Source organism: Melospiza georgiana, chromosome 3 (genome assembly GCF_028018845.1).
Source record: "Melospiza georgiana isolate bMelGeo1 chromosome 3, bMelGeo1.pri, whole genome shotgun sequence".
Classification (NCBI taxonomy): domain Eukaryota; kingdom Metazoa; phylum Chordata; class Aves; order Passeriformes; family Passerellidae; genus Melospiza; species Melospiza georgiana.
This window is the reverse complement of record NC_080432.1, coordinates 62,204,522-62,223,343: the sequence shown is the minus strand read 5'-3', so window position 1 is coordinate 62,223,343 and position 18,822 is coordinate 62,204,522. Positions and strand designations below refer to the sequence as shown.

General features: G+C 37.7%; 1 protein-coding gene across 1 annotated transcript in view; it reads left to right on the top strand.

Annotated features, from left to right (window-relative positions):
- Nucleotides 1-18,822, top strand: part of UTRN (utrophin) — a 309,554-nt gene that overhangs the window by 82,788 nt on the left and 207,944 nt on the right. The window contains exons 29-40 of the mRNA XM_058021836.1: nt 366-527; nt 863-991; nt 1,418-1,591; nt 2,169-2,324; nt 3,705-3,875; nt 5,742-5,921; nt 7,515-7,643; nt 7,764-7,934; nt 8,467-8,616; nt 9,759-9,896; nt 10,710-10,862; nt 17,211-17,402. Coding sequence (XP_057877819.1) covers nt 366-527; nt 863-991; nt 1,418-1,591; nt 2,169-2,324; nt 3,705-3,875; nt 5,742-5,921; nt 7,515-7,643; nt 7,764-7,934; nt 8,467-8,616; nt 9,759-9,896; nt 10,710-10,862; nt 17,211-17,402 — 1,905 coding nt within the window. The remainder of the gene's footprint in view (nt 1-365; nt 528-862; nt 992-1,417; nt 1,592-2,168; nt 2,325-3,704; nt 3,876-5,741; nt 5,922-7,514; nt 7,644-7,763; nt 7,935-8,466; nt 8,617-9,758; nt 9,897-10,709; nt 10,863-17,210; nt 17,403-18,822) is intronic.

Sequence of the window (18,822 nt, the reverse complement as noted above, 5' to 3'; positions counted from 1 at the left end):
AACAGTGTGAATATCAAACAACAGTGATCTGTGGTCTATTGCAAAGTTCCTGTTTCCCATTGAACAGCTAGTTTTTGAAACTGGTGTGGTTTTAACAGAATGCTTTCTTACCGAGGTAGTAGGAGAGGTGTGCTTTTGCTTCTCAGAGGTATCTAGCAGCAGAACTCTCCTTCTGTTCCACTGCTTGTCAGTTGCTGGTTCAGAAGCCACAGCAAACTTCAAAAATTGCTGCTTTCTAGGGTGCTTTTTAGCCAGTCCTCCAGGTGTAGGATCTTTTTTGGTCTCTCCTCCTTGTTTTGAGGAAGTCTTCTGTGATTTGTGTTGAATTACTGCTGCATTTTGTCTCATCTTTCTGTCCTGCTCAGGCGGTGAGCCGACAGATTGCCCTGGAACAGCAGCTTCAGACCATGCGAGAAACTGACCACATGCTGCAGGTCTTGCAGGAAAGTTTAGGAGATCTGGATAGACAGCTGACATCTTACCTGACTGACAGGATAGATGCCTTTCAGGTGCCCCAGGAGGCCCAGGTATTTCTGTATAGCCCTTCACTACAAAACTTTTGGAAATATTTGATGATAGTGCTCAGTCTAGACTTAGTAATAAATTTCAGTCCTGTGTTGATGCATTAGGTGTTATCTTCTGTAATCTGGAAGGTTTTTTTTTTTTTAAGGTTGTATTGAATAACAGCAGTTTTCAATTTTGCTAGCAATCTGTCACCAAAGGCAGAATACTTAAAATAAACCTGGTGATGTTTAAGTTTTACAGAGTAGATTTACTTCTGGTGGGTGGTAAGAAAGTTCCTCTTCCTCTCTCTGCAAGCAATTTTGTAATGTGTTTCTTTCCTGCTTCTGTGATATGGCAGAAAATTCAAGCTGAGATTGCAGCTCATGAATCCACCTTAGAGGAGCTGAAGAAAAGTGCTCGCTCTTTCCCTCCTGCTTCTCCTGAATGCAGGTCTCCCCGTGGTGGAACTCAGCTGGATGCTTTGCAGGTAAAGACGTGAGAGTCACCCTTACACCCTGCCATGTCAGCCTGTAAATTGTTTGGTGCAGTCAGATGAACCTCAGAAGAAAATAGTATGTGCTTTCATAAGGATACGAACAGCCCTAGATGAATCGAACAAGGCAGCCTAAATTTCACAAGTGTCATGGGATAAGTGCAGAAAGTCAGCAAGTCTCGGTATATGAGTAGAATGGATATTTTTAGTGTATGATACAGAATGAGATCTCTCTTGCACCTCAGGTAGAGAATAGGAATAGGTGATGGCACCGTTATTTGCCAAGCCAAAATTCCATATATATGGATTTGTGGTGACATGATGGGTTATAATCTGTGGTGTGAGATGCTTTAAAGGTTGCTTTTTGAAGTGCAGGTACTAATTTAAAACCATCTTTCAATGTAATATTCATTAAAACAGAGAAAGCTCCGTGAGGTATGTACAAAGTATCAGCTTTTCCAGAAACCAGCCAATTTTGAGCAGCGCATGTTAGATTGCAAGCGGGTGTTGGATGGTGTAAAAGCAGAACTTCATGTCTTGGATGTGAAGGATACTGACCCAGATGTAATCCAAGCTCACTTGGAGAAGTGCATGGTACGTATCCAGTGTTCATGACTCATCCTAGGGGGTGCTTCTTTTTCTTCTAGTTCTTGTTGCTTAAACTCTCTTCTGAGGAAATTTTGCTTAAAGTCATCATGGAACTATTGCAGCTCATTGAAAAGTGCTAAGAGAGCACTTGATAACTAGAAACCTCATATTCTTGAAGGACATAAAAGCAGTGGGCTGTTGATCATAGATATGGTGGAACAGCTGAGTTTTTATGAACTCCCTTCCCTGGTTCATCCTTATGTTCTGGAGAAGCATCACAGTCAGTAGTATTTGATCAAAACAAAATGCTAAGATGAAATACAGATCACAATATTAGCCTTGGAGTAAACATTGTTAAATTATTGATCTTATTAATTTTTGAAAATAAAAACTAGAATATAATGTTATCAGGATATTTATCAGAATAAAATATCATCAGGAGTTTGGAATCTTCTTGTCAGATATTGCTATTAATTCAGAAATCAGAATTTAAGTGCGATTTGAAGTTAAGGTCCTCAAAGGAATCAGAGTCAGAAAACCTGCACTACAAATTGATCACCAATATACATATTTGTGCTTTTAGAAACTCTATAAGACCCTCAGTGAGGTGAAATTGGAAGTTGAAACTGTCATCAAGACAGGAAGGCAAATTGTACAGAAGCAGCAGACTGATAATCCTAAAGGGATGGATGAACAACTGACAGCACTGAAATTTCTTTACAATGACTTGGGGGCACAGGTAAGAAAAATAAATAAATGTATGAATATTTGTCTGCATGTCATTTCTCTGCTGTTAGATGGTTTTTCAAGTTTGATTCTAAAGCTGATAATATGTAGGTTAGTTGCTGCATCCAGGAGCAATCATTTGAGAGATTAAACATTGCACATACGTCCCTGGAGGAGGGGTAGCCTTGAAGAAAGAAAGGTTCACAGAGTTTTGCTTGCCCTGGAAAATCTGACCTACCATTCATTAAAGTCCTTTAAGATAATTTATGGTCAGATTATCATGTGAGAAATGTAAGTCAACCTCAGGTTTTTTGGGTGTCATGATGGCTTTGAATTGTAGTCCATCTAAATGGTTGCTCTCAGTGTGAAACAGAAAATGCAGGCAAACCTGTATTTCCCATGAACTGCATTAAATATTGCATAATTTTCTTATTAGTTGAATATTTACTTATCTAAGAGAAGTGTTTAAAAATGGTTAAACCCTTACTGGGCGGGTAGGACTCTACCTAAATTAAGGTGGAATCCCAAGTGGATTTGTGTTTGTTCAGTGCTCCATGAATTAAGCTGGGGGTAAAGGATCTGTCTTGTAATGTCTCGGAATGGGTTCTAGGAAATTTTGCACTTGTGAATTTGAGAATATCCAGGAAGCTGTGGATTCTAGAAGGCATGTAGATAAGAAATTAAGAAAAGGTAGAAAGGCAGAGTTACTTGCAGTATAATATTATGATTTTTATTTCTGAGCAGAGAACAGAGCACAATACTGTGAAATGTCAATTGATTCTGACTATGATGCTTGGAATTCTTCTCAAGTCTGTGTTAAAATCTCACCAGACTAGTTGTGTAACTGGTGTGAAATACAAATTATTTTACTGTGACAAACATCAAATTTCATATTTATGTTACTGATATGTTTTTAAGGGTAGACTAGATTTTCAGTGAAATTTTTCTTTACAATTTTCTGCTAGCAGCCCTTACAAATTACTAGGAGGAATTGAATTTTACCTATGTGAGTGACTAGACTCTACATTCCTTTGAGTTTCAGCTAAAGGACCAAAATAAAGTGATAAACATCAGTTTGGTGATTGCTAGCTATAAATAAATTGGTATGCAGGTTTCTTTATCTCCTTTAGATGTATCTCAATTTAAAATTATTTTTATATATTCTCTGTCATATAGTAAGATACAGATGCTTATAATCTTTCCTTTCAGGGTCCTTCCTTAAAGCAAGATAGTTTTAAGATGCAAGGATTTTATATATTTAGGTGGATATTTTAGCTGGCTAGCACTTTTGTGTTTTTGCTATCTTTTAAAATCTAATTTTCTTTTCTCTCTTTTTTTTTTTTTTTTTTTTTTTTTTTTTTTTTTTTTTTTTTTTTTTTTTTTTTTTTTGTAGGTGACAGAAGGAAAACAAGACCTGGAAAGAGCAACTCAGCTGGCACGCAAAATGAGGAAGGAGTCTGCCTCTCTGTCAGAGTGGCTAGCTGCCACTGAAGCTGACCTCGTGCAGAAGTCCACCTCAGAGAGCTTGCTTTCTGATCTAGATTCAGAAATTGCCTGGGCCAAAGTAAGCATGCTTACTAAATATTGGTAGAAAAAATTTCTGACATTATGGCAATACTATGTAGAAGTGGCTGTGAATTGAAATCCCTGTAACTTGTTCTTAAATCTCCCACATCCTGAAATTTTAGTAGAATCAATAGTTCATGTAGAGTACCCTACTTAGTCTGATCTGTTTCATCTCAGGCATTTTGTATCAACCTTAAATGCCAGTGAAATACTTAAGATACTTCTACGTGTTTGGTACTAATGGGTATTTAGGAGTTACTGTATCTCTTACACATTTCAAAATTATAATATTCTTAAAATTATCAGCAAATATAATTGTGGACTGGATCAAATATTTTACTAGTAGAACAAACTGAAATTGCATTGAATGAAAAGTGCATTCAATGAAAAATTGAGTTTGTCACTTTTCATTGAAACAGCTTTGTCTTCAAAATTGTGACTTTGCAAAATAAGAAACCACTGTAATTCCTTATTTTCTTTCACCTACAAGTTAGCTTTTAATTGAAACAGGCAAATATGTTACTTTCTTCAGAGTAACTGTATTTTCTCCCACTTTAGAAATTTGGATATTACTAGGAGTTTGCAGCAAGTGTCAGTTGATACAATTCAGCAGTACTGACCTTTCCAGTTTTTGTTTTCTGTCACCTTTTACTTCTGGAGTGGGTCTATCTGCAGTCTTAAAATTTGAAAACTCACCAAATTGCAAACTTGTCTAATGTAACCTGTTCTCAGTCATTTCAATCAGGACTAGCAATTGTTAGTGCTAGGATTTTGCTGTGGCAGTATCCCCAAGATTTCTCTCCAAACAAACTTGTGAATCCTTATTGGAAGTGTACCATAGATTTGTAACCCATGCAAATAAAGACTCTTATGCTGCACCAGCAGGAGGACAAGTCCTATATGTTGCATACAAAGTTGTCCTTTCTGTTTTCAAGTTTTCTAGAGGCAATTTTAAAATGTAGTAACTTGAGTATTTGATTCTAAGATAATAAGTTATGATAAAGTAATAAGTTACTTCATAGATAGTATGTTCAAGGAGCTCCAGACACTAGCTGTGATTAAGTGCATTCTTCACCACACTGTACACTGGCATCAAAGAACTTTCTAAGCAGGCAGATACCATCAATAATAATTGGTGATCTTATATGGTAAAAGGTCTGTTTTCCACATGGAAACTGTGTCCTGATATTTAAGAGATGACATATTGCTTAATTTGCATGTCAGTATGCATACTTTCAAAAAAAGGTGGGGTTTTTAGATTAAAAAAATATTTAAAAGCAGAGATGACTTGGGAAAAAGGGTAGAACTAAAAATACACATATTTACATATCTCTATATAGATAATATAACAATAGGGATTCTGTAAAATGTAGCCACTGAATTGAACATCTGCAGTAATGAGTTGTGATGGTTCCCAAAAAAATATTTAGCATTGGCCTACCATGCTTCTCATTATTGCCAACTGTAAAAGTACTTTAATAGGAAAAGATACAGAGGATCCAGAGTGTCTCTTGAAATTTGTGTTTTGTTCTTTACAATGCAGAAAAAAGCCTTTTAAAAATGGACTTGCAATGTAGTGTGATGCATTTGCTTTACTTACATAATGAAAAGAAACAGTGAACATGATCTAAGACAACAGACAAAAGAGTCCCTAAGTTGTTCAGGACACTTACATGCATTGTGCTCTCACTCTCTCTTAAAAAATGAGATCACTACCTACAGAGAAAACAGAAGACAATTACAGTTGATGTAATTCTTTCCACAAGTGAAGATCACCTACAATATATTTGTTTCCTGTGGAGGTAAAAATCTGCCTCCTTTGTGTTTGGGACCAGTGCAGTTTTAATGGATGAACTTGTTTCAGAATGTGCTGAGAGAGCTAGAGAGGAGGAAGGCTGATCTGAAGAGCATCACAGAAAGTTGCACTGCACTCCAGTCTCTGGTGGAAGGGAGTGAGGCTGTCCTGGAGGAGAAGCTGTGTGTCCTTAATGCTGGCTGGAGCAGAGTTCGAACGTGGACTGAGGACTGGTGTGACACCTTGTTGGTAAGTTGCATGCATGAAAAATATTTAGGGTAGCTCTCTTTGCACCTCTTTGCAGTTGGAGTTGTCAATTGTTTCACTTTACTGTAAAGTGAAACTTCCATGATGCCTTATGCATTTAAAGAATGTGGAACGGATATCTCTTTATGCTGTAGATGGAGAGGTAAGTCATGAGGAAGTTGGAAACTGAGCTGCTGCATGTCCTGCTCTTTATTCAGCCTGAATATTAAGCCTCTGTGCCAGCTCCAACATGGACAGTGGTTTGTGTTGATAAATTTCCTTGAGACCTGAATGATGGCTATTTAATGGACAATAGATAACTTTGGTGTTCAGCAAAGCACTTGTGACTCTGTCAGTCTATTGCTCTTTCGGACAGACCATAATAACTGCAAGTGTTCAAGTATGGCAACAACATCTATTTGACTGATCAAATAAAAGGCCAAGCATATTATACACCTAAAGCTGCTAATTAAGCTAAATGGACATGAAGCAGTCTACAACTGAACTAGTATCAGACTGATGCTTTTATATAAATAAGATATTTTGGTGTTGTTTAGCTAGTTATGCCAATCATCCTGTATCAGTGACTTCAGAAGGCAGGAGTTGTGGAAACTTTAGTGTATGAATGGATGGTGAGCCCTGTGTCTGCTGTCCAGTTGCTGTTGCAGGTCATAGTGTTTATTTTGTAATCCAATTCCATGTTAGGAATAGTCAGGTAGTTTACCTTTATGTGTAAATGCTGTAAGGATGATCCATAACTAAATACTTCTAGATTATTTTTACATCTGGTGACAAGTGTTGTCTGTGCTCTCTATATCAACATGAAGAAATTTATAGCTCCATGTAGCAAAAGAACAATTTAACCTTACAAAGCACAACCATAGGCCTTCTCTCTTTTCTCTCCTCCCTTTTTGTTATTCTGAAAAAGCAAATCTTGTCTACCTTTTTGTTTTGGTGAAAGACTTAAACAGATTGTTACTTCTCTGAATCTGATACATAAAATAACGTTACATCTGTCTGAGGCGCCTAATGTGACAATTTCTGACTGCATGTGAAAGCAAACCTAATTAACATGTCTACAATTTTGTTACTTTTCTTAAGAGGAAGGAATATTTTTATGCAATCAGTGAAATATCAACACTTGATTAATTTGTAAGTTTGGCATAATCCCTTCCAATTAAAAAACCTGAATAACCACACACAGTGGATACTGCTGCACCTGCTAGCGCTGATAGAAAAAGTTGTGGAGTTTTTGGTTGTTGTTATACATTGTCTATCTTTAATTGTACAAACTACCTCAGCTACTTCTATTTATCTTTCTGTGAATTAGAAATTATATTATCAAAGGGTCTAGAATGAAAATTGAATTTTTGTAAATACTAGTGAAGATGAAAGGTATGATTTAATTTTCAGTGTTTCATTCCAGATATGTCCAAAACACTATTTTATCAATCTCCTTTCTACTCATAAGATTTTGGCAGGGTTGATTTATTTGATGGGTTTTTGAGTTTCTGCATTTTTTTGTTGTTGTTCGGATTTTTTTGTTGGAGTTTTAGAAGTTTCTCATATTCATACATTTTTTTCATCTTTTTCCAGAATCACCAGGGCCAGCTGGAAATTTTTGACGAAAATGTTGCCCACATAAGTACTTGGTTGTATCAGGCTGAAGCCTTACTGGATGAAATTGAGAAGAAGTCAGCCAGCCAAAAGGAGGAAACTGTGAAGGTAGGAAATGTTGTGTCATCTGTCAGCTCATGGATTCTGAATGATGTCAGATTTGTTTCTTTTCAGATGTCTCTGTCCTTGCCTAGGAAATGACCATTTTCCTTTTCTTTCACTTTCTAGCGTTTGACATCTGAACTAGATGACGTCAGCCTCCGAGTGGATAACGTCCGTGACCAGGCTGTCATCTTAATGAACGGTCGGGGCGTGTCCTGCCGGGAACTTGTTGAGCCCAAACTGGCAGAGCTCAACCGTAATTTTGAGAAGGTCTCTCAGCACATCAAAAGTGCCAAGGTGAGGATGAATGAGCCCCAGAACTTGATTGGGGAATCTGTGCCAAGAAGATGGCAACTGGCTGCAGTGGATAGGTCATTGTTTATTAGAGCAGCGCTCTCCTGCTTTTGAGTTCTCTTGTAAGTGTGGGTATTTATATGTGAAAAATAGACTGTTTTTTAGACCAGCTACTTTTTTTTAATCTGAGTAGCTGGTGATGACTTGTGTTTCAACAGTTTCTGAATAACTGTTCAGAAAATTTTATATATTGCACTACATATTTGTGAGCTACAAAACAACAGCATAAGCTAATGTGACTGGAGACGATTCATTTATTTTGAGAATAAAATACTCAAATTGAAGTTTCAATGTAGAAACTTGGTGATAACTACCAAGTGTGTTCAAGCTATCTCTCAGATCATATAACTCCTAAATTTTTGATTTATACTGATATCTAATGGTCCTGCGGACTGATATATGTGTTCATGGGGAATTGTATGGGACAGCTCAGACTAAATGTTCAGCTTGACCAAGGTTTTATTTTGCTTTGCAGATGCTTGTTGGACAAGAACGACTTCCTGTCATGTCAGAGCCCCGTGAAGCTAGAGTGGCTTTTCTAGACCTGGACAAATTTGAGAGTGACATACAGAATATGTTAAAAGTTGTGGAAAAGCATCTGGAGTTGAGTGGGGAAGATGAAAAGGTTTGTGAGCAATGAAACAAATGAATAATTAAATAAATAACTTTCTATTTTGTCCCTCTGTTGAATTGCTCCAGGCTTTGAGGGAGAATTCTGATGAAATGTCTTTAAGTTAAGGATAGAAAAGGAAGGGAACTATTAGGTTGTTGGATACCCTGCACAATTTTCCAATACTTTTCCCATAGCTATTGCATCTTGGCTGCTGGGCTGAGTGTAACTAATCATACTTGAGTTGGTATTTTCATCACAATTTTATAGAATACAAGTAGTGAACTGTGATTTTTGTTTATCTACCTTCTATTTCCTACTCAAAGTAGCTCTTTGTGAGAAATCCCTCCTGCATTTGAATGATGTTTGAATGAGGTTCAAATTTAAACTGGTATGATAAAATGAATGACAGTGCATAGGCCAGCTCAGAGGATGCTTGAGGTAAGGTGCAACTAAGAGTCTTGTAATGTGGCTCTATCTTGGGAAGTCCAAATAAAAAGCTTTGAACAAAATTTATCTTTTAGATTGTTATCTAGACTCTGCTATTCACCCATATAAAATTGCCATAGTTTTGTTAGCATCTTGTCCACTATGGCCTCGTTGCCTGCAAAATCGGGTAAATTCCTGTCAGTCCACTCTGCCTTCCTTTTAAGCAGCTCCAATACTATAAACTGAGCTGAAAAGCTGGATATAAGTCTGTGGAAAATGCCATGTACATTACAGAAGACAAATTTTAAACTATTTCTATAGAAGGGCCTATGGTTATAGAATGTAGCCTTTCTTTTATACTGTTTTTATATTTATTGAATTTTTAATTTTTGTATTTATTGAATTTTTAATTTTGTACTGTTCTGCTCTGAGCTTGCTTATTATTGTCAAGGAATATCTAGAATAGAAATGGTGCTAAAGTCATAATACCCGATTGATGTGAATGCATACTGCTGGCTCATTAAATTTCTTTCAGTACATCTCTGTATAAAGTTTATGGGAAGTTGAATTTTATGATTTGGTAGTTGTTGAGGAGAATATCTGCTTGAATTTGTTTGGCTCCAATTTGGATTATAAGACAAAATTTTGGTACAATTGCTGTTACTATCTGAGCAACTAATGTTTCTAAAATTAATTTCTGTAGATAATAGAGATTTGTGTAATTTTAGCTGGATCAAGAAAGAGCTCAGATTGAAGAAGTTTTACAGAGAGGAGGGCAGTTGCTCCAGCAGCCTATGGAGGACCATAGGAGAGAGAAGATCCGCCTACAGTTGTTGCTTCTGCAGAAAAAGTACAACAGTTTGCAGGTACAGTTATGGTAGCTACTACAGCTCATTTATCAATTTTCCCTTCAGTATCCCACTTGCAACCTGTAATCCATATTTATAACTTAGGGCTTTTTCAGTGTATGTGATTCTCTGGGGAAGAGTTAAATGTATATGCACACAATTTGACTCTCTGAATCTTAGCAATTCCAAAATATGAATTTTCCCATTTCTAGGTTTTGGGGGAATGGTTTTGATTTTTAAAGTCCCTTTCACAGCTTCACAGAGGGGCACCCTATGTATTGACCCAAATAGGTGGGTGCATCAAGTTGGGCATTTGCTTCACCAGTCTTTTCTGGCCCTTGAACAGAGGTTTATCCCCAGCACTAGATGTGAAGAGTGACTATGGATACACATGTACACAAACATACCAACCCCTCAGCATGAGCCCTTTGTGTGATTGAGCCTTGCTCCCACATTCCTCTTCCTTCCTATAAGAGGGTATTAGCAGTGACTGCAGCATGTTGTTGTGCTTGCATATACATGCTGTGTTAAAAATGGCTTTGTCTAGAACAAAGATGCTCCTTTTAGCTCACCTGTTTGAATCTGCTAGAGTTGAGGAGCTGAGGTGCAGTTCAAAGGTGCAGGGCAAGACCATCAGGCAGTCTTTGATTACATGTCTATGCAGATAAAGAGAATATAGCTATTACAAAAATAAATTAGTAGTATTGCATATTTTGGAATTTGCTCCTTCAAATAAGTCCCTCAAGTATTTTTGTTTTCAAATAAATAAGACCTATTCTGTTCACTACTTCCCTCTTTTTTCGCCATATTTTCCAATACACTGGATTGTAGGAGTGCAGGTCATTTCAAAGGAGGCAGGCGGTGGAGCTCTCTCCAGTGTTTTCCCAGTATAAGAAGGAGCATGATAGTCTAATGAAGTGGCTGAATGAGGCTGAGGACCGTCTGTCAGGGCTGCAAGGTGTGGAGGATGAACAAAAACTACAGGTAAATGAGGCTTCTGTTTCTTAGAACAGTTAATGGTGTGTATGAACTTTGGAGATTCATACACTAGAGTTTAATCTAGTGATCTTCCTTGGACACCTCTGTGGAAAGAAGTGTTTCAAAATGACAGCATTCATTTTTTGTTAGGAGATTATCAACATATGCTAGTTTGGGATTTCTACATAGTCATTATAGGTCCAAAAGATCTCATCCTTCAGACCTAAATCTTAGACTGTGATCTGGGCAGTAGGCCTGATTCAGGAAAGTTTGTCTTGCCAGTCTTGATCCATGAGGATTACACTTAACCCTTTTTAAAAACTCTTAACTCAAACAGCCAGATTTAATATTACTTTGGTGCAGGTATGATAAAAGCCTTGTTTGAGGCTTAAATCCAGTGGCTCTGCATCCTGTGGTCAGGGTATTGTAACACCTCTGCTGTCTTTTCCTGCCTGAAGCGCTTAGAGAGGGATAACTGCCCTCATGTAATGGATATTACTCTACACAATGAATTATTAATAAAACAGACAAAGGTTGAGGTATTTCTGATAATATGTGTGTGTATCTTGACAAACAATTTTGCAGCTGATATGATGTCTTATAAAACTGACTCCCCAGAATTAGTATGTCCTAATTTTTGAGGATACAGATAGTTTTTGATTGCTTTTGTTGCGGCTTTGTGGGTATTTTTTGTTGATGTTTTTTAAATCTCTTTTATTTCTCCTCTCCATCCTTAAAAACACATGTTTTTGTGGTAATTACATTAATATTTTAGGCAATAACAATGAAGAACCTTGTGAAGCAGTAAGTAATGTCTTGAACAAGCTTGACTGTCAAGGACTTTTCAATTTCTGCATATAAGGGTTTGTAATTAACATCTATAAATCTTTTTGACTGCTTTGTAACTTTTTAACCTAGAACCACTTGATAACATGTTCTGACTCCCTGTAAGACTTGCACCACAAAATCATAATGTGGTGCTTTTTGTTCACAGCTAGTGCTGTGTGGCTTCAGCTGCAGGTTATAGATGGTCTGCTGTCCTCTATCACACAGTCCATTCAGTGTCAACTTTTAGATCTGATGCTTTTTAGAAGGACTGTTTCACATTGTAAGGCTGCCATGAAGAGGTGGGCAGCAAAGAGGGCCCAGGATCTGTGGAACAGTCTGACATCTGAGTGCTCTGTTGGGTCTTCAGCAGTCTCTTCTGGTGACATAAGCCTGGGGACCTGACTGATGCCCTGGAATTTTTTTTTAAGGGAAGGGTGATTCATGTGTATTTAAAGTAAAGTAACATTATTCAGTTTTTCTGTTTGGCCATCCAGATGCATTGAATGAATCAATTACTGGACAGAAATGGAAAAATGGTGCACCTGCATGGCTCTTTGCTAATGGGGGCAGTCCAGTCATGCCTCAGATGGGTCTTCCTTGTCACTGTTGGTCTCACTGCAGCTTGACTGATCTTCTCTAAGGAGGATACTTTGATTCCTGTAAAGCCCTTTTCTTAAAGGGGTATACTGCAGCTAATCCCTGCTACTGCTAGATCCATTCCTGGATAAGTCAATCTGGTTGCTGAATGCAGAATGTTGTGTCAATATGGATTACCATAGCAATTAAAATAGAGTGTTGATGGAGAAACATTATCCTTGCTCAGGTCAGCTAGACTGTTACAAAAGGACCACAGAAGTTTTCATTACTGATGTGAAACGTGGACATTCAAACTGCTGCTTTTGCTGCCTGTGCCTGTGGATTTCTGATATTTGAGTGCTAAGGCAGCTTGTCTCAGGTAGCCTTATTTTACTTTTATGGCTTGTTCTTTCACTGGCTCTACTAATCAATCTTGAACACTGAAAATGGTGTGAGACCATAACCTTGCTAAAAGGAGAAATAGTCTTCCCAAATATCATCATTTTAGATAATCAGTCTTGCTCCAGAATTTTCTTGGAGCCACCAGACTTGAAAATTGCAGTGCTTGTTGCTCATCTCAGCCTAGGACTGAGAAGCACTAAATGAATTCTTGACCTGCTGGAGTGCAGGTGGCTTAAGCACTCACCTTGATGTGAGGAAGCTGTAGTGAGAGAAGGACAAACTGCTGTTTGATGTGAGCAAAACAGGGAGGGAAAGGAAGATTTCAGCTGCCGAGCTGGGGAGTAGACTTCAATTGGGCTTTTATGAAATACATTATTTATGCTTTTCTAAGCAAGTGTGGAGGAGAGGACTTATTTATGGTGCTTGAAGGTCATATCTATATATTGATTTGCTGGAAGTAGCTGGATCATAAATATTCCTCATAATTTATGCTCCTAGGGATTATGGAGTTAAAATATCTTTGAAATATTGGTAACCCTTCTGCATTGTAGGTACTTTTGAGTAAGCCTTGTTTTGCCACAGATCCATTAGCAAGAAAAGCATGCACTGGCAGTTTGCATCTCCTAGAGGTCCTTCTTTTCTAACAGTGTTTTAGTATTTATTTAAATTGGACTATTCTGCCTTTGTTCAAAATGAGGGAAAGGAAAGAATTAAACTTGAAATTGCAGAGGTAATTCGTTGCCTAAATTCCTGAGAGATTTTCCCAGATTTTAGGAAGTTGTTTTGAAGTGAAAATGGTAATTTTGCAGATGGTGAATATTGGTGATTTTGCAACTGCAGTGAATATGCAGTTGAAGGCACGGTGCGTTTTTTCCTATAAACCGAAGCATTGTCTTGAAGACTCTTGAAGTATTTCTGCAATAAAGAAAATGTATTTGTTTTTCTAGTATGCTTTTTATAGGAAAGGTTCTGGATTACTAAAATATGAACAATTGTTTGCTGAATGCATTAATTAAATGGACATGAGTTTTGGGAAACCTTTTTTTAGAAAACTGGCTCTGAGCTATCTTGAGATTTAAAAACTGGCTTATATAGTTAAACATCCAAGGAGGTACATGATTTAATTTTATGTCAATGTCTAGGGCTTCCAAAATCCACTTGGAAGCAAGTCAGAAAAATCTTACTGAGTAGAATAATTAGTAGATTTTGTTTCAAAATGTATTTAGAGTAAAAGAGAAGGTGGAAAAAAAAATCTGAAACTGAATTCTGAATTGCAGGTTAAATTGTATGCTGAGTACAGGAGGAAATAACATTTTTTATTTGAACTCCAAATAAAAAGCATTTTTAGCCATTCTTATTGACTGGCCTTATTTATAGCATGTTCAGTAATAACCAAGTATTCTATTTATTCCTCTAATCCTTTGTTTTTGCTAGTATTTAAAGAGTGAGCAAATTTATTAAGCATGCTCTATCAACACTGAAATTAGAGTAGAAAAGGACTATTAAGTCATCCAGTCAGATTTCATCTTAAATAATCTTAGATTTACTTTTTATTTGTGTATGCTGAAGAAAAATTGTGGGAGGACTGAAGCACTGCTCCTGTTAAGACCGACAGAGGTCTTTTAACACAGAGAAGAGAGAGCTCTGTGGAGATTGTTATAGCAGCCTCCCAGTACCTACAGGAAAGCTGGAAGGGATTTTTACAAAGGCGTGGAGGAATAAAAGAAGAGGCAATGGATTTAATCTGTAAGAGGGTCAGTTTAGATTGGACATTAGGAAGGAATTCTTCATTGTGAGAGTGGTGAGGCACAGGAAGCAGTGGATTCTGTATCCCTGGAAGTGTTCTAGTATGGGTTTGATGAGGCTTTGTGCAACCTGATATAGTGGAAGTTGTCCCTGCCCAAGGCAGGGGGGTTGGAATGAGATGATCTTTAGGGTCCCTTTCCAAACGAAACCCTTCTGATTCTGTGAAAAGGTTGTTTACATGAGGGGTTTGTTTCCCTTGATTAAAAAAAAAAAAAAAAAGAGCCAAGCAAACAAAAACAACTTCTGTGATACTTAGGTACTTATCAGGTAACTGTGAGAGAGTTACATAAAACTCCACTTCTATTTTTTAGCATATTATGCTGCATTTTAGAAGCTTCCTGTCTGCAGTGCAAGGTAGAGAACAGCTGAACAATTAAAAACTCCGCTGCACTGAAGCACTAATGTGTTTATAGCACTTATGTTCACCTTTAAGAATGAGGGTTGTGAGAGGAGGCATCATCTCAGTGATGGGAGGCAGCTGGAGGAGATAAGCAAGGAGCTGTACTCTGAGGGAGCAGCATCAGGAGGAATTCACTGCTTAGCCAGGAAGAGTAATCTGGCCCAGGATGGTGTTACTGGGCAAGCAGAAAGTTTCAGAACGTGTCAATGCACAAGTACAGAACAAGTTTGCTGCATGACAACATGTGCTGTTTTAAATCTTGTGCAAGTTTTTTCTAATGAGAGACACAGCAGTGTGTGGGGTGTGGATAATGAGAGATGAAGCAGTGTGTGGGGAGTGGAAACATAGTAAAGCCCAGTGACCTATTCATGTGGGTGAAGTCTTGATTCTGAAGTCTTGCTGCCTGTGTGAGATGGGACTTCTGGAATGATTTGGGAGCTAGAGAAAACACCTTGTGAAGGTGTTGCAGATGGCTGTGCTGTAGAAGGCATCCTGGAATTTTTTCTTACCTTGACATAGTTCATGTTGCTAGGGAAAACATACTTTGAGTTGCACAGACTGTCTGATTTCTTAGGAACTGGGGCCCTCTCCTTCCACAGGAAATCATGCCTCTGTCTAAGCCTTGGGCTTCTGCTCTGAATTTCATTGATGGAAACTGATAAAATATATGCAGAGCCTCAAGAAAATGCATTTGGGGAGCATCAGGGACCAAGAAGCTGGCTTTGTAGCTAAAACATATGGAGTAAGCCTTGTTTTTAACTGAGATGCTTGCTTGCTGTACTGAATCAAAAGCAGTACTGAGTAGTTTGTGATGCTTTTCTGTAATTCTTGTTTTTAGTAGACTTTAGTAGACTATGCCCTTGCATCCTGTTTCTTTGGTGTGCAATGAATCACTGAGAGCAAATCATATTTAGTGGTAAAGGTATTGTGGAAGCAAAGCTGTGTCCCCAGTTTCAGAACAGGATGACTGTCTATTTTATAAAACAAAAAAAAAAAAATCCAAATTAACACAAAACAGAACAAAAACCAAAAACAAACAAAAAACCTCCAAAAAACCCCAAACCAACACAAACCAAAGAAAATCCTTAGGAACATTTAGTGCATGTAAAGTCCTGAATTGTGAATATGTGAACACATCTTTTCTGCTGCAGTCCTTGCTTCATTTGCACTACATATGCTGGTTATGTTAGGTTCCTGTTAATTTGAGTGACATATTTGAAATTGTCAGAAGCATGTGAAGGAGGAAGATATAGGCAGGTGTTTGCAAGCCATTTGGTTTTAATATTTTATTGGTTGTCAGCTCTGCTAGAGATTTTCATGTGTGCACCCAGCCCAGACAAATTGCAAAGTAAAATTCACTGGCTGAAATTGCTATGAGCATACATTTATTCTTCACTCTTTAGAGTGTTCTTAGCTGTTAGTAAATCCCACAGTCCCGTGCCTCTGTCTTGCTTGATTCACTCACCAAGTGCAACATGGTGATTTAAAGTTGCTTGAGTTCTTCAGTATTTGGAAGTGGGCTTTATTTTATTTGATAATTTGAAAGAACTAGGCTATTTTCAGAGATGGTAACAGAATTCCGTTTGACAAGAAACATTTTCTGCTAAAAATGTTTTCTTTCAGTGTGCTTTACCTGCCTCTGCTAATTTTTGCCAGGCATGGCAGAGGGATAGTTTCCTGTAGCAATCTTCCCAGTGTTTCAGATCCAGCCCTCTATTAGTGAGCCAAGAAAAAGCTGCATTAAATTACTGTTCTTACTCTTATCTGCTAACATGGTACTTGGCTAGATAGCCTAGTCTTGCGGCCAGAGCAGAAAACAATTGGCAAGCTCTGGAGGAGTTACTGCCTTTTATTGCTGCAAAATATTGGACTACGGGTGGAGCACTAATTTTTTTTAAAAAATGGTTAGAAAATGTGGGTGGGGATGCCTGTTGAAAAGAATATGGATGGGAAATAAGTGTTTCAGTAAATTGGTATCTTGGCAAAGAAGGAAGCTGAGTGGATTGTAACACTAGATAGAGGCTCAATCAAGAAGTGTTATTTCTGGAAATTGTAAGGATCAAGTTAAGAGAAACAGTGGTACCCTTCCCATTGCTTGGAGTTTTAATCAAGAATAATAGTCATTTTGAAGCATGATATCAACTTTTTCCTAACTTTTAAAATAAACAAACTGTCTTGTGCAGGACTTGCAGCTTTCTGAATGAATGTAATCTTGCTAGAAAGGCCTTTGTTTTCTTTTCTAATGTAGAAAAGGAAGTATTCTGAATATAGTTTATTGATTTAGGATTTTTTAATAAAATTGATTGTTGCTTGAATTATAAAATGAATTTTCATGTTTTCAGGCAATCCCTGTCCAGCAGAGGTTAAAAGGCCAATTTGCTACAGGAGTTAGGACCTTGCCTTTCTCAGCTGAGTACTTGGTTGAAATCAACAAAGTTTTGCTGGCCATGGCTGATGTTGAATTGCTGCTGAATGCACCAGAGCTGAATACTGGCATCTATGAAGATTTTTCAGCTCAGGAAGATGCACTGAAGGTACTACATGCCTAAGCATTATATTCAGAGTGGAGAAGGGAAACAGCAGAAGAAAGGCCACCACCCTAACAACTCCATTACTACATTTGTGGTTTTGCTTGGTGTATACAAGATCAATATACACTGGAAACTAAAAAATGATAGCTCTGTTGGCTAATTTTTTTCTATGCATAATCTGGATACAAAGTGTAGCAGCATGAAAACTGGGTGGGAGGTTGAGGAAGCAAGGTTTAATTTGTTGTAGATGCTTGTGTTTGCCATCATAGTCTACATAATACTTAAAGAAATGCTGAAGCCAGTCTCCTTGCATTCCTGCTTGATAGCCATAATACAGCTGCTGTTCTTAGGTCATGTGAAAGCAGTTGCTCAAATAGGAACAGGAGAAAGGGTGATTTTTTTCTTTTTATGAAGTTGTGTATGAGGCCACAAGATGATGGTACCTGTTGTGATGAGCAAAACAGCAATATTGTTTCAGTTTTAAGCTCCTCCTTCTTATTGTCAGCCAGTGGATTTGCCTGTGTGATTTATAGTGAGGAAATAGTTGAGGACCTCAACTTTTTCAAAAGGAGATGAAGAAATCATGCTTGAAAATACTGAATCCTCCTGTCAAATATGAGCTGAGTGTGGAGAAGTATGAGCCCTGGTTAATTCTTACCATGCAAAAGAGTGTGAAATAGAGTCCCTCAGAAAACATCCATTGGAGTTGGTAATTACACATGGCATGGTGCAGGGGAGGTGTACCTCTCTGGACTGGGAATCATAGCAGGGTCCATGTGTCATATCTGAGGTGTAGTTGGGCTCTGCCTCTCACTAAGAGCTAGATTGGCTGTTTCTGCAGCTGCTATGTAGGTCCTTAAAAGCTTTGCAGAATTCCAGTCCACTTTTCTGACATGCTTTCCTTTCTGCTGTGCACATGCTTCCATTTTTCATGTTTTGTTTTTTTTTATATTTTTTATAAAACCAAATATGGGAATGGTGCCAGCCTTTGACAAAGGGGGAAGCCTTTGTTTTGTTGATGAAATTCTCTTAACCCTGCTTACTCTGCTTCTGTGCTGCCTTGAGTGCAGTTAGGAGTCGTTATGTTAAGATGGGTTGAAAATACTTTTGGTATTTTTGGTGCAGGTGTCTCATCTGATTTTGAAGTTTTGATATAGCTTTCAGAAAAAGCAAATAGCAGAGCATAAAATTTTTAGAAGCATTACTCTTTTAAATTCAAAAAGATAAGTAAATTCCACTGTCTGCATGGACTGTTTGTCTTCTGAATACCAAGGCAGTCTTACAACAATATCTGGTTTAAAGGAATTTTCACATAATAGTTCAGTGGTATTTGAAATTGATTACTTTAACTTTGTCATTTAAAGGTAAAACCTTTGTGCAGCCTTATGCTTTTGCAGTTCTGTGCATATGGGAGTTTACGTGA